Source organism: Castanea sativa, chromosome 1, assembly GCF_040712315.1.
Source record: "Castanea sativa cultivar Marrone di Chiusa Pesio chromosome 1, ASM4071231v1".
Lineage (NCBI taxonomy): Eukaryota > Viridiplantae > Streptophyta > Magnoliopsida > Fagales > Fagaceae > Castanea > Castanea sativa.
The window spans coordinates 25,298,226-25,311,147 of record NC_134013.1 but is presented as its reverse complement, the minus strand read 5'-3'; the positions used below and the strand labels follow the sequence as shown (position 1 = coordinate 25,311,147).

At 38.9% G+C, this 12,922-nt stretch overlaps 1 protein-coding gene across 1 annotated transcript; it reads right to left on the bottom strand.

Moving 5' to 3' along the window:
- Window positions 1–1,334: 1,334 nt before the first annotated feature.
- Window positions 1,335–3,608, bottom strand: LOC142612029 (large ribosomal subunit protein eL15z). Its single transcript, XM_075784162.1, has 4 exons — window positions 3,474–3,608; window positions 3,216–3,382; window positions 2,260–2,457; window positions 1,335–1,816 (listed from the first exon to the last, which is right to left on the bottom strand). Exons 1-4 carry the CDS (start codon window positions 3,475–3,477, stop codon window positions 1,571–1,573), a joined length of 615 nt encoding a protein of 204 aa, XP_075640277.1. The 5' UTR covers window positions 3,478–3,608; the 3' UTR covers window positions 1,335–1,570.
- Window positions 3,609–12,922: the final 9,314 nt, after the last annotated feature.

Here is a 12,922-nt window from a genome sequence, read left to right as displayed (position 1 = left end):
GAATCAATAAGCTCATATCTATTTTTGCAAAAAGAAGGTAGACACACATTAGGATTTAATTGCCGATAAGATGATCCTTCTTTCATTTCACATTTGTCATTGGATAAATCAAGTCATGAGAAACCAAATGATAATAACTAGTATCAATTTATGGGAAGGTGCTTTTGATTAAAGGCAATTGTCATAATCAGCTAACGAGCAATTCTAAAAATAAATTTAAAAAAAAAAAAAAACTACATAGTTTGTTTTATTCCCTTGCTAGCTTAAATTGAGGAATAAGAATAGGAAAATCTTCAGGCACTTATATCGAAAGTCTATTTAGTAATATACTAATGAGTTCATAAGAATTCAAGTCAAATTAAGGATTCAAGATAAAGCAAGTTCCTTTCTTGGTGAAGTAAGTACGTTGGTTTTCTTCCATGCTATCAAGGAGAAGATTGAGTTGGTTGATTACTCTTCACTTTAGTGTGCTATATGCCTAGCCATTGTTGTTGAGTAATCTTATAAGGGTTGGTTTTCTTCCAAGCGATAAAGTAAAAGATTGAGTTAGTTGATTAGTCTTCACTTTAACGTGTGCTTAGCCATTGTTGTTGAGTAATCTCATAAGGATCTACCTGTCTAAATGATGATTCTTCTAGCCAGTAAGCTATTTTCGTTCACATTTGAAACTAGTCATGTCAAACAGTCATAAAGAATTTTTTCGGATCTCTCTAAATAAGATTAAAAGATTTTTAATTCTTCTGAATTTCTAAACTAGGTTGTGATTCAATTCAACATTTTGTTTGTTTGGATTATCCAAATCCTATCATTTCGTGTAAAGAAGTTGAAAAACCTGGAGTATTTTCATTCAATCTTGTGACCATGGACCTAGACAATTCTGATTTTTTGCCTTCATAATCTCGATTTGCCCTAAATGAGATAACTTACAAAGCTTGTAATTTCATTTGTGTCCAGTGCTTCCTATTTCAAAAACTACAAGGAGGGAAAGGTAGCCACCTGAAAACGTTTTTAACAAAAATTTCCTTGTCATATTTTAGTGAGTTCGAGTTGTTCATTTGGAACTTTCATGTCTAGGACATTTCAAATTGAAGCCTACCTTATGCACTTTTCGATGACATCTTGTTTACATCAATCCTACATCATTTGACCTTGGTCAAACTTCCTTGACACTGGGCAACAAACAAGGTATGGGTATAAATCGAAGATGTTAAGATGTGATTAAGGAAACGTGCTTCAGCCGTTCAGCCAATCTGCATAAAAAGAGCAATCGAGCAGGAGCATGAAGAATTTTGTTAACCATCAAACAAACACAGTTGAAGTTCAATAACACCAAGTGTGCGAACTTGAAATGCATTTATGCGAGAAACATCCAAAACTGATACAAGAACAAAAACTCAAAACATCCAAAACTGATTTAACAATCACAAAAACTCAGTCTGGGCATGACGAATAACCATGTTCTGCAATCTGAATCATAAATGTAATTTAGAACACTTAAGTTTCTTAAAGCTAAAATCTTATAACAGGTAGAACTGTGACAATAATAAAAACACCAATGATATCTTGCAAATCAACGGTAACGCTTGAGAGAGAGAGTGTTGTTCCTCTTCCAAGTTGCCCTTCTTGAAGGTCGTGCCTTGTGATGCAAGTGTCCCTTCCCACGGAGACCTCTGTATTTCTTTCCAGCTGAGGTGAGTCCACGAAGTTCCCTGTGCTTGTGAACAGGATTGCAGATCCAATTAATCCTTGGGTCATTGCGGATTGCATTGTGGGCTGCATCAACCAAGATAACTTCAAAGTACTTATAAGTGGAGTCCTGCAAAGATGGAATTACAAAGCATCAAAACTATGAAAGGATTTTAACAAAACATCAATTATCCATAAGGACAACTTCAAAAAAAATATATTCACAGGAGGAACAAAAAAAAAATATTACATTCTTTCAAAAAATATTTCAATACAAACTATTAAATAAGATACCAGTTCAATCCATTTTCTCACAATACTTTATCAACTGTCACTAGGAAAGACAATTTCCAATTCAAACTATCAATTAAGATACTAATTCAACCCATTTTCACACAATATTTTATCAACAGTTACTAGGACAGACTCGTCCATTCACAACTATTACAAATAACAACTATTAGAAAATATAACCCCTGTAAAGTTCAAAGTCCGTTTTGTCATTCTTTTATAAAGAAGATGATTTGAATAAGTACAGACATTGTTTGGCAAAATAATACATTTCATACATACCTCATTTAGCCAGTATGAGTTAAGAACCTTAAGACCGCCCAGTTTACGACCAGCACGCTCCTCTGCAACTGAGCGCTTGCTGCGTTGGAATTTCAGTTGTGTGACACCCTGGTTTGTGGGTTTTCCATACACAATACCCTTAGGAACAGGCCTCTTCCGTCCACCACGTCTTACTCGTACACGATAGACCACATAACCCTGTAAAGAATATTATCATAATTACTACTAAGGCTTCGTTTTGTAGTGAGACCAGAAAAGTAAAAGGAAACAAAATGTAAGGAAGATGGAAAAAAGAAAGAAAAGAAGAGATTAAAATGTACATAAAATAGAGAATATTGTAATAAATTCTTATCCCCTATGTAAGACATTTTCTCTTCTATTTTCCTTATATTTTGGAAAAATAAAAAAAACACTCTCCATTTTTGGTTTCTTGCTCTTCCCTACTCTACCAAGCAAAAGAACATAAACAATATATCTTCCCCCATTCCTATCTTCTCACTTTTCCTCACTTTTCCACCATACCAAATGCAATCGAAGTATAGGTAAAACATAAGTAGGTTAGCAAAGCAAGAATAACAATGGCTACAGCAGCATGATAATGTAGCCTTCCCACAAACTAAAGCCGGTATTAACAAATTTCATTTCATTTTTTTTTCCTTATTACCTTCTCTTCTTTTCAAATAGAAATAGAAAAGTCATCAGGTATATAAAGGCCATTCAAACATCAAACTTACAGCAGAGCAAATGGATCCAGATAACGAATAACAAAATGCAGAGATACCCTAATGGAAAAATGTAATAAATAATAATAACAATAATAACCCAATTATTAAAATATAAATAACTATCAAGCCAGTACATCAAAAAGAAAAAGAAAAAATTTCTGAATTAGAAGTAAGAAAAAAAGGGTTAACATTAAAAACATATAGATAGTATTAAAAAGAAAAAAGAAAAACCTGCTTGGCCTTGTAACCCAAGCGGCGAGCCTTGTCGGGGCGAGTGGGACGAGTGAGACGGACAATAGAAGATTGCTGGCGATACTCCCAACACCTCACCCTCTGTAAAAACCTCATCACATCCGATTGCTTCTTCCTCCATAGCTCTGACACGTACTTGTATGCCCCTATATATCAATTCATCATTCATATCAATTTTTGCAGATTAAAAACCAAAACCCATTAGTTTTCAGACAAGTAAAAGAAGAAAATGCCTACCCATTATTATTCTCTCCTCTCTCAAACAGCCTCTCTATCTCTGTGTGCGTGTGGTTTCGGCTGAGAGAATGAATGAAAGAGAGAAGCTATACTAGGGTTTTAGAGAGTCATTTATCGTGTCTGAATCACCAAAATGCCCTCTCCTTTTCTGTCTATACTCTAAAAGGCTGTTGGGCTTAATGGGCCTTTGGACTTTGGACTTTGGGTTGCCTCATCAATGTTTCCAAGCACCACGTACCCAACATATAATGATTTTTTTTCTTTTTAAGAGAAACTATATAATAAAAGTTGAATATGTAAATCTCATTTATCTCACACAAAACAAATAAATAACTAGTAAAGGTTTTTGTACTCGAATAAGAGATCTCGTGCTTGGAAACCCCAATACTTATTGTCCCGGCTCAATATAGCTATGTAATATGTAGCTAATCTATAAATTCAAGTAGCCCACTAATTATTTATTTTACATAAAAATTTTAATTAATTTTTTTTTGGTAAGAAATTTTTTAATTAATTTGTGCATTGCACGGGTATACTAATAGTAATCTATATCTATATATATATAATAATAGGTGAAGTTGAGAAAAACTCAAATTAGAATTTCAAATTAGAATTTTAATTTTGCGCCATATGTTCTAAATTATTTATTCTTAAAGAGTTTTGTAAGGACGAGATTTGGATCCTAAGCCCAAGAAGTAACTGGATTAGGGCCTAAAGAGCCCAACACAATAAATTTGTAGAGAGTGTGCTTAAAAACTAGGTTTCAATAGATTGAGCAACGCGCATAGTGACTTACAAACAGTAAGAAAACAAAGAAAAAACAAACTCCCACCCCTAGAGGATCTCTTACATTATATGGCCTCTTTTAACTGATTTTGACCTTCCACTTGTTGATTGTGCAGGATGCTACTCGAGCACTTGTCCCATCAAACGTCCTTCCCAGATCTTTTATAAGTTATGGCAACCAAGACAACATTGTTCAGGGAGTTTGGTGGGGTGCATTAAATGTGGTGGCAGCTACCATCCCTCCAGTCATGTCAGGACTCATCCCTTCTCTGAAGTTCTTCCTCTATAGTGAGGCCTCTACTGGTGATGTGCCATTAACATGGCCCTGGCTCGCCTCCCTAACCTTATCGTCCAAGGATATGGCCTTCTTAGAACTGCACTGGCCTCCTCGATATCAGATATGACGCATGACACTATTATTATATTAAATTTCTGTATCCCACAATAGCTCCTCAAAACTCCATTTTTTCCTTCCTATCCGAGGAGAAAAGTGGGGTTTTGATCTTAAGTGATTGGCTCCACACGCTTCTTTGATTTTCCCACGTGAGAACGTCGCCTTGCATGTCCTATAACCATTCCTAAAGCTTCGGAATCCAAAACCTCTTATTAAATGCTCCAGGCGGCGCCTTGTCTCCCACGTCTTACAGTGAGATAGAGATCCTACGGCTGGTATTTCTCCTCGAAATTTGGGCGGGGTAACCCCCGCCCAATTTTACCTCCTATATAAGGCGCCTAGGGGATTCATTTCTCCTGCTTTCCAAATCTTCAAACTTTCAAGACTTTCCAAATCTCCAAACTTTCAAAAAGCTCCTAAAGTGACCCCTTGCCCTTATTTTCGTAAGTTCCCATATTCTTAGGTTTCTCTTCTCCTCGGCCAGTCTCCTCGGCCTTCTATTTTCTATTTCTTTCTTCACAAACATCTCTTTTGCTTCTCCTTAGTCTTCTTAGATAGGTAGGTTAGCTCATTTAGTAGATACCCCGGCAGGTATGGAGGGGTTTAGGGCTCTGTACCATATTCCCCAGGGGGTCTTTTTGTGGTATTGCCCACTGGGTGATTGGCATACCCACAGAAAGGAAGGGGAGGTCATCATTCCTATAATTGCCTTCATAGAAGGGGGAATGAGGCTTCCCATAGGTAGAGTGACCAGGTACTACCTGATCGCCCATAGGATATGCCTTCACCAATGCGCGCCCAACCTATTTAGGGTCCTAGGTAGCGTAGACGCTCTCAACAAGCAAAAGGGGTTAGGCCTCACCTGGCACGACGTTGTTTGGATGTATGAGTGTCATCTACTTGCAAACTTAGGCTATTACCTTAAGTCTAGGTCTTTTGACATTAGGCTCATCTCGTGCCTTACCAAGTCCAACAAGGGCATGAAAGATGACTTTCTAATCGTCTTGTGTGAATGGTATGATGGTCTTCACTGCCCAACCCAAAATGGAGCACCAAGTGGGGTACCTTAGGTTTAGGTCTTTTAACAAGGGAATTAGTTTTGTGGCTTGCTTCTTTCTTTATTCCTTTAGTTTTTTGTTTCCTTCTGACTGATGACACATTTTTCTAACTATGGTTTTGCTTCCTCGGCTGTTTCCGCAGATAAAGGATACGTGGCCCCTAACCTCAACTTTGTCAACGTTCGAGATCTCAACTGGGCGCTGAAAGCAGAGGTGTTCGTGAGTAAGGACAGACAACTGAGAGTTGTCCACCTTATACCTTATCCTCGACTTGAAGACTCTGTTCGACAAGTTTCAGGACGTGGCAATGCGATCAGAGCAGGTGACCCTCGGCTGGCTCGGATTGATGTCTCGGCGCCCAGATTTCTAGCCCAAGAAGGCACCGTGCAAGTTGAAATGCCCTCCTATCGTTCTCCCCGTGAAGCAACGGTTCCGAGAGAAGAGATAGCTTCTTCACGCCTGTCACTTGAGGCGGAGATAGACCAATTTCAGCTCGAGGAAGAGAGAGAAGTAGGGAGAACCCGTGATTCAAGTCTCGGATTCGAAAGACGAGCTTGACTAGTCTTCTAGCGTCCGTCCCTCCGAATTCATCATTGCGTGTGTAATTAGTAGTTTGGAGGAAGAAGAAGAAGAAATGTTGTTGAAGAGGAAGAAGGGTCTCCGTGAACTCCTTGCGGGCAGGGGGTCGGCGCCCAAAAAAGCCTCGGAGTCTCAGCTCCCTCCTGCTCTTCCTCCTCCTCCTCCTCCTTCAGTTAACCCCTTCGCGTTTGCCAACCTTAAGAAGAGGAAGAAGGACAAGGAGGTGGCCAAGGAGGAGGAGTTGGTCCCCCACAATGAGGGGGTTCCACCCAAGCTGCCTAAGACGGCCAAGGGCAAAGGAAGGGCCTCTTCGGTCGAGAGCAAGGAGGCCATGCTGGTGGCCGAGGTGCGCCCCCAAAATTCGGCATGGAACCCTAGGCTGGAGTTGGATGGCACAGCGATACCCTAGAACTCTTCCATTAATAAGTTCCAAAATTGGAACGCCCATTACATTGTCGATGCTCTAGAGCAACCCTTCCTACTGCCGAAGGACATGGCTGCTTTAAAGAATGTGAGACAGCAAGATCTCTTCCTGTCCCTGAAGAGGGACTTGGCCTTGGTAAGTTTCTCAACATACCTTACTGATTTCATGCTAGGTTATCTTTTTCTTATTTGACAAAGCATCCCCTCGTCGTTTTTGTGCAGGCCATCCAAGAGGTGTTTACGGCCGAGGAGTGGGTGAAAGATGCTTGAAATGAGGCTAGACTTGTGGACAATCTTCTCGCCAAGACTAGCAAAGCTTTAGGCGCTGCCAAGCAAAAGAATAAGGAGCTCGATATGAAGCTGGCTGCTGAGAAGAGGGTTCGGAAGAGCGCTGAGGTTGGCCTTAAGACCGCTGAGGCGCAGGCTAAGGAGAAACGTAAGAAGCTCCACTACGCTGAGATAAAGTTGGCCACGGCCAAACAGGAGGTCGTGGCTCTGAAGGCAGAGTTGGAGAAGGCTAAAGAGGCTACTCGGGTGACTAAGGCAACTGCTGATGCTTCGAACAAAAGTTCTATGAACTTGGGGTGCAGGAGACTGAAGCCCGCCTGACAGAGGAGTTGGCTGAGGTTTGCAGGGACTACTGCTAGGAGGTGTGAACCAAGGCGCTAAACTTGGCTCGAGTTCCTGCTGCCTCGAAGTGGGGGAGAGATGAAAACGTTTACTACCCATCAGACCTCCAAAAGGCTCCTGCAACTGTAGACACTCGATTTTGCACCCATGATTTAATCAAGGAGAATGACTCAAATGACCATCCATGTACCCCAAAAATCATAATTGCATCACATGCATCAATTTATTTTTGCATTACATGCATCAATTTGTCTTTGCATTACATGCATTAATTCATTTATTGCATATCATAAGAATGATCTTGAGTTTCTAACGATCGCAACGGTGCGTCTGGTTTCTAAATCGAACCATCGGATCGAAAGATATCGCATGATCAAGTTTACACAGTCCATAAGCATTGTGTCTAAGAAGAGTTAACCACACACGATTAATTTAAATTAATTTTGATTGGTTGAAAAATTAAAATTAATTGGATAATTTTGTGATTAGTTGATAATCAGTGTCTAAAGTAGGATTGCATGCATAGGAATAAAATGGATGATTGGATAACAATAAAATTATGAATAATCTAAACTTTATCAAGTTTTATTTTAAAGGATTTATCCACAAGATGATTGTTCAAGATAATTGTTCTTAAAAAGCCTTAATTATCCAGAAAAGAGATTAAAAAAAAATCATAGACGGAAGATGAAAACATGTCTAGATACAAGGATCGGTGAAAAAACCTTAGAAGAAAAGTCCAAATGGCACTCAAACACGGAAGTGCGTTCAGCATCCAAGAGCCAATTCGGCACTTTTGGAGTGCCAAACGGCACTTTAAAAGTGCCGAATTTCCATCATTTGGCCTTTGGCCCAACGGCCTTCGGGTGACGATAAGACACACTCTTTTCGACCTTTTCGCAAAAGGATGCGCCCGGATTCAAAACCTAATCATCCGTACCTATTTTTTAGAATCCTCTAACCTCTATAAATAGAGACTGAACCTCATAATTCAACACTTTTTTTCTACGCTCTGGGAGGCATACATTTTAGGCTCTTAAATTGCCCATATTTTTTGATCCCTTCTCTGAGTGTTGCTGCTTCAATTAGGGTTTTTAGGTTTCAAAGAGAATTGCATAAATTTCTTTAAACCCTATCTTAAGAACAAAGAGTGCTCACGCAAGAGGTTGTTTCTTAACCCTTTTTCTTATGATGTGATGATGCATTTTATATCTCTTTCTTTTTCAAATAGTCATAACATGAATTGTTAATTGTTGTTGTTTTTTATGTGATTGTTATAATCTCTTTCTTGAATATCAATAATACGTATATAAATAATTCTTTTTATTCAAATAAAATAGATCTACACCTTTCTTAGATGTAGATCTGGATTTTTCTTGAAATAAAACAGATTTGCATCTTTTCTAGATGTAAATCTGAATTTTTCTCAATATAAAAATAGACCTGCATCTTTCTTAGATGTAGATCTGAAATTTTTTTTCAAACAAAAAGAGATCTACATCTTTATGAGATGCAAATCTAAATTTTTCTCAAATCAAAACTGATCTGTGTCTTTCTTAAGATACAAATATGATTTTTTTTTATACATGGAAATTATTGAAATAAAGAAAGAGATCATGTACTAATAACTTTGTGTTTGTTTTAATTCATGATTGCATAAATTCATATTATTAGTGAAACTCTCTTCTAAAAACAAAACTTTTACATTTTTTCTAAAAATACATATAAAAAATAGGTCTGATTTTTTTTGTCATTAAAAACCATTTTTTTTTATCATCACAAAACATATCGAATTTTTATCTCTAAAAATCACTTTTTCTAAATACTACAAAACAGATCTTATATTTTGAAAAATCAAAATCAATTTTTTTTACCAATCAAAATAGATCTAAATTTTCAAACAAAAGAAGAGACTTCATTCATAAATAAATTTATGTGATTTAGTTTTTAATTCACATGTTCAACATATCATTCATAACATGCATAAAATGGTACACTGATCACAAAAGTCTAGAAGACCAGACTCTGTCTGGACGGAATGGGTGCCTAACACCTTCCCATTATCCTTGTCTCCGAATTTAGGTCTTTGGTTGAGTAGATCTAGCCTTGTCTTTGTTTTATTTTGGGTAGAATGTAACTAGGACAAAAAGCCTTGTAATTACTTGGTATTTTGTAACTAGGACCTAAAGCCATGTAATTTTTCAATTTTCCACTTGTGTAATTTTTAATTCAATCAATGAAGAGAATAATTCAGTCATATATTTAGTTTTGCTTATTTTTTTGTATAAAAAAAATAAGTGGCGACTCCACACCACTTACCCAAAAAGAGAGGTGCCCTAAAAGGCACGCAAATCTCTTGTTTGAGGGACACGTCTCTCACAGCAACACTTCTGGGCTCCAAAGCAGTTGCGGCCGCTGCAACAACTGCCCCGGAGCAGCCTCCAAGTACCCAGGCCTCTCTTCCCCCTGTTGAGACCTTCGAAAGGACTGGTAAGGCAAGTGACCAAAGCCAGGGGGTGGAAGGGGCCAAGGGTAAGGAGGCTAAAGCTCTGCCAAAGGCCAAGGGCCTAGAGGCTGACTTAGGCAAGGAAGCTGCTCCCAAGAAAAAGGAGTCTGAGCCAGTCAAGTCTCCAGGCGTGGCCTAGGAGAAGAAGGCCAGCTCGGGTAAGACTGCTGATCTTCCTGTCCCCCAGCCAGCCTGCAAAAAAGAAGACCCTTCTCCAACCAAGGCTTAGCTTAAGATTTTTCTCTTCTCTTTTTTTTTTGTGGCAGTCTGCCACTGTTTATGATGTGTCTTTTCTTTTGTTTGATGAAAATACATTAAATTTTACTTTATGAACCTTTGTTTTTCCTGCAATATTTGTCTCTGATTGGCTGTAGTTACTATTTTGTCCTTTGCTGAAAGGTTAAATTGATGATGCTTCTAAGGGTGAACACCCATACTTTAACAAAAGCTAATGGTAATGAATTGTTGTTAATTCAAATTAATTAAGCCCATGTAAATAGTGAGAAAAATAACTATATGTTGGTACTAAAAACTATATAATCAACAGGAATGCCTAAGTCCTCAGAGATAAGCAAAACACTTAGTAGAAAAAGGAGGTGTTTAAGGTCTCTCATTTTAAGAGTACCTTAAGAATGTACCTTCAAAATCCTTTGACCAAAACCTAGGGTGGGTCCTCATTTTCTCATGATGATGCATATTCCGAGGTCCCATCATTGGTAAAATTGCGAAGTGTTATTTTACTCAAGGCATGTGGTCCGAGGGACCAGGCGTGGCCTAGACTCTGTCTAACATATTGATATTTGCTAAAGAAGTATTAACTTACCTAAGGTATGTGGTTCGAGGAACCAGGCATGACCAAGGTTCTGTTTAATATTTAAACAAGTAACCAAGAATATTAATTTATCCAAGGCATGCGGTCCGAGGAACCAGGTATGACCAAGGTTCTGTTTAATATTCAAACAAGTAACTCAAGAAGTATTAATTTACCAAAGGTATATGGTTCGAGGAACTAGGCATGACCACGGTTTTGTTTAATATTCAAACAAGTAACCAAGAATATTAATTTACCCAAGGTATGTGGTCCGAGGAGCCAGGCATGACCAATGTTCTATTTAATATTCAAACAAGTAACCAAGAATATTAATTTACCCAAGGTATGTGGTTCGAGGAGCCAAGCATGACCAAGGTTCTGTTTAATATCCAAACAAGTAACCAAGATGACACATAACTCTAATAAAAACATGGCAGAATTGTCTTTCATTAATAATAATTGCTTCGCAGGTTATTTACATTCCAAGGGTATGATACCACATTTTCGTTCAGATCTTCTAGGAAGTATGCACCTATACCAGCTACTGAGGTGATTCGATATGGCATTTCCCAATTAGGCCCTAACTTTCCCCATGTTGGGTTTTTTGCGGTACCCACAACCTTTCTTAATACCAAGTCCCTAGGGGCTAATGGTCTTAATTTCACACTAGAGTCATACCCTTATTTGAGCTTCTGCTGATAATATGCCAATTGAACCATAGCATTCTATCTCCGTTCTTCAACGAAATCTAGGCTCTTTTCCAGTAGGTTGTCATTACTGTTTGGAGTGAACAAGCTTGTCCTCAGCGTTGGAAATCCAGTCTCAAGAGGAATCACAGCCTCGGCCCCATAAGTCATTGAAAAGGATGTTTTCCCTATGAAACTACGAGGGATAGTCTGATATGTCCAAAGAACATGGGGCAACTCTTTCACCAATTTACCCTTTACATCATCCAACCTCTTCTTGAGTCCATTCACTATGACTTTATTGGCAGCCTTGGCTTGTCCATTCCCTTGTGGATAAGCCGGAGTTGAGTACCTATTCTTAATTCCCAATTCACAACAATACTTTCTAAAAGTTTTGCTATCAAATTGAAGTCCATTGTCTAAGATGGGAGTGTGGGGAATCCTAAATCGAGTGACTATTTTCTTCCATACGAACCTCTTGGCATCCACATCCACATCCCTAATATTTGCTAGTGGCTCCACTTCAACCTACTTGGTAAAGTAGTTAGTGCCGACCAAAAGCCATCTCCTATTTCCTACTATTTTGGAAAAGGGCCCTACGATATCCAAGCTCTATTGAGTGAAAGGCCAGTGACTAAATAAAGGATTGAGAACACCCCCTGGCTGATGAATGTTTGGGGCAAATCTCTAATATTGGTCACACTTCTTCACATATTCATGTGCTCCCTTTTGCATATTTGGCCACCAATATCCCTGAGTGAGGGTCCTATGAGACAAGGATTTGCCTCTTGTATGACTTCCATAAATTCCCTAATATAGCTCTTCTAGGAGTGGCTTTACTACTTCAGGATGGATGCATAGCAAATATGGTCCAAAAAAAGAGCGCTTGTACAACTTCCGATCCTCAGACAACTAGAACCGAGGAGCTTTTCTCTGCACTTTATCGGCCTTCACCTTCTCCTCGGGTAGGACGTCCTCCTTAAGGAACAGTATAATATGATTTATCCAACTAAGCCCTGCCCTAACTTGATGAATCTAAGCCTTCTCCCCCTTTGAATCAGTGGGTTTACACAAATCCTCAACCAGGATAACCTGAGGTAAGTTCTGAGCCGATGAGGTTGCGAGAGTGGCAAGAGAGTCTACATGCGTGTTTCTGCTTCCAGAGATCTGCTGTAAGGTGAAAGACTTGAACCCTGATTACAGGTGCCTGACTTGACTTAAATATCATTGCATCCTTAAATCCCTGGCTTCCAATTCTCCATTTACCTAGCCAACAACCAACCTTGAATCTGAAAACACTTCTACTGTTCTTCCTCCCATTTTCAGGACAATATCCATCCCAACTAGCAGAGCCTCATACTCGGCCTCATTGTTTGTGGCCTAGAAGCCTAACCTCAAGGATTTCTCAATAGTGATCTTCTCAGGAGATACCACAACTAGCCCTACTCCAGATCCCCTTTTATTAGCTGTACCATCAATGTATACCCTCCAAGTTAGAGGTTCTTGCAAGGACACCATCCCAATTGATTTTCCATCCATGTTTTACTTTTCCCCTTCCCCTTCCCCTTCCCCTTCC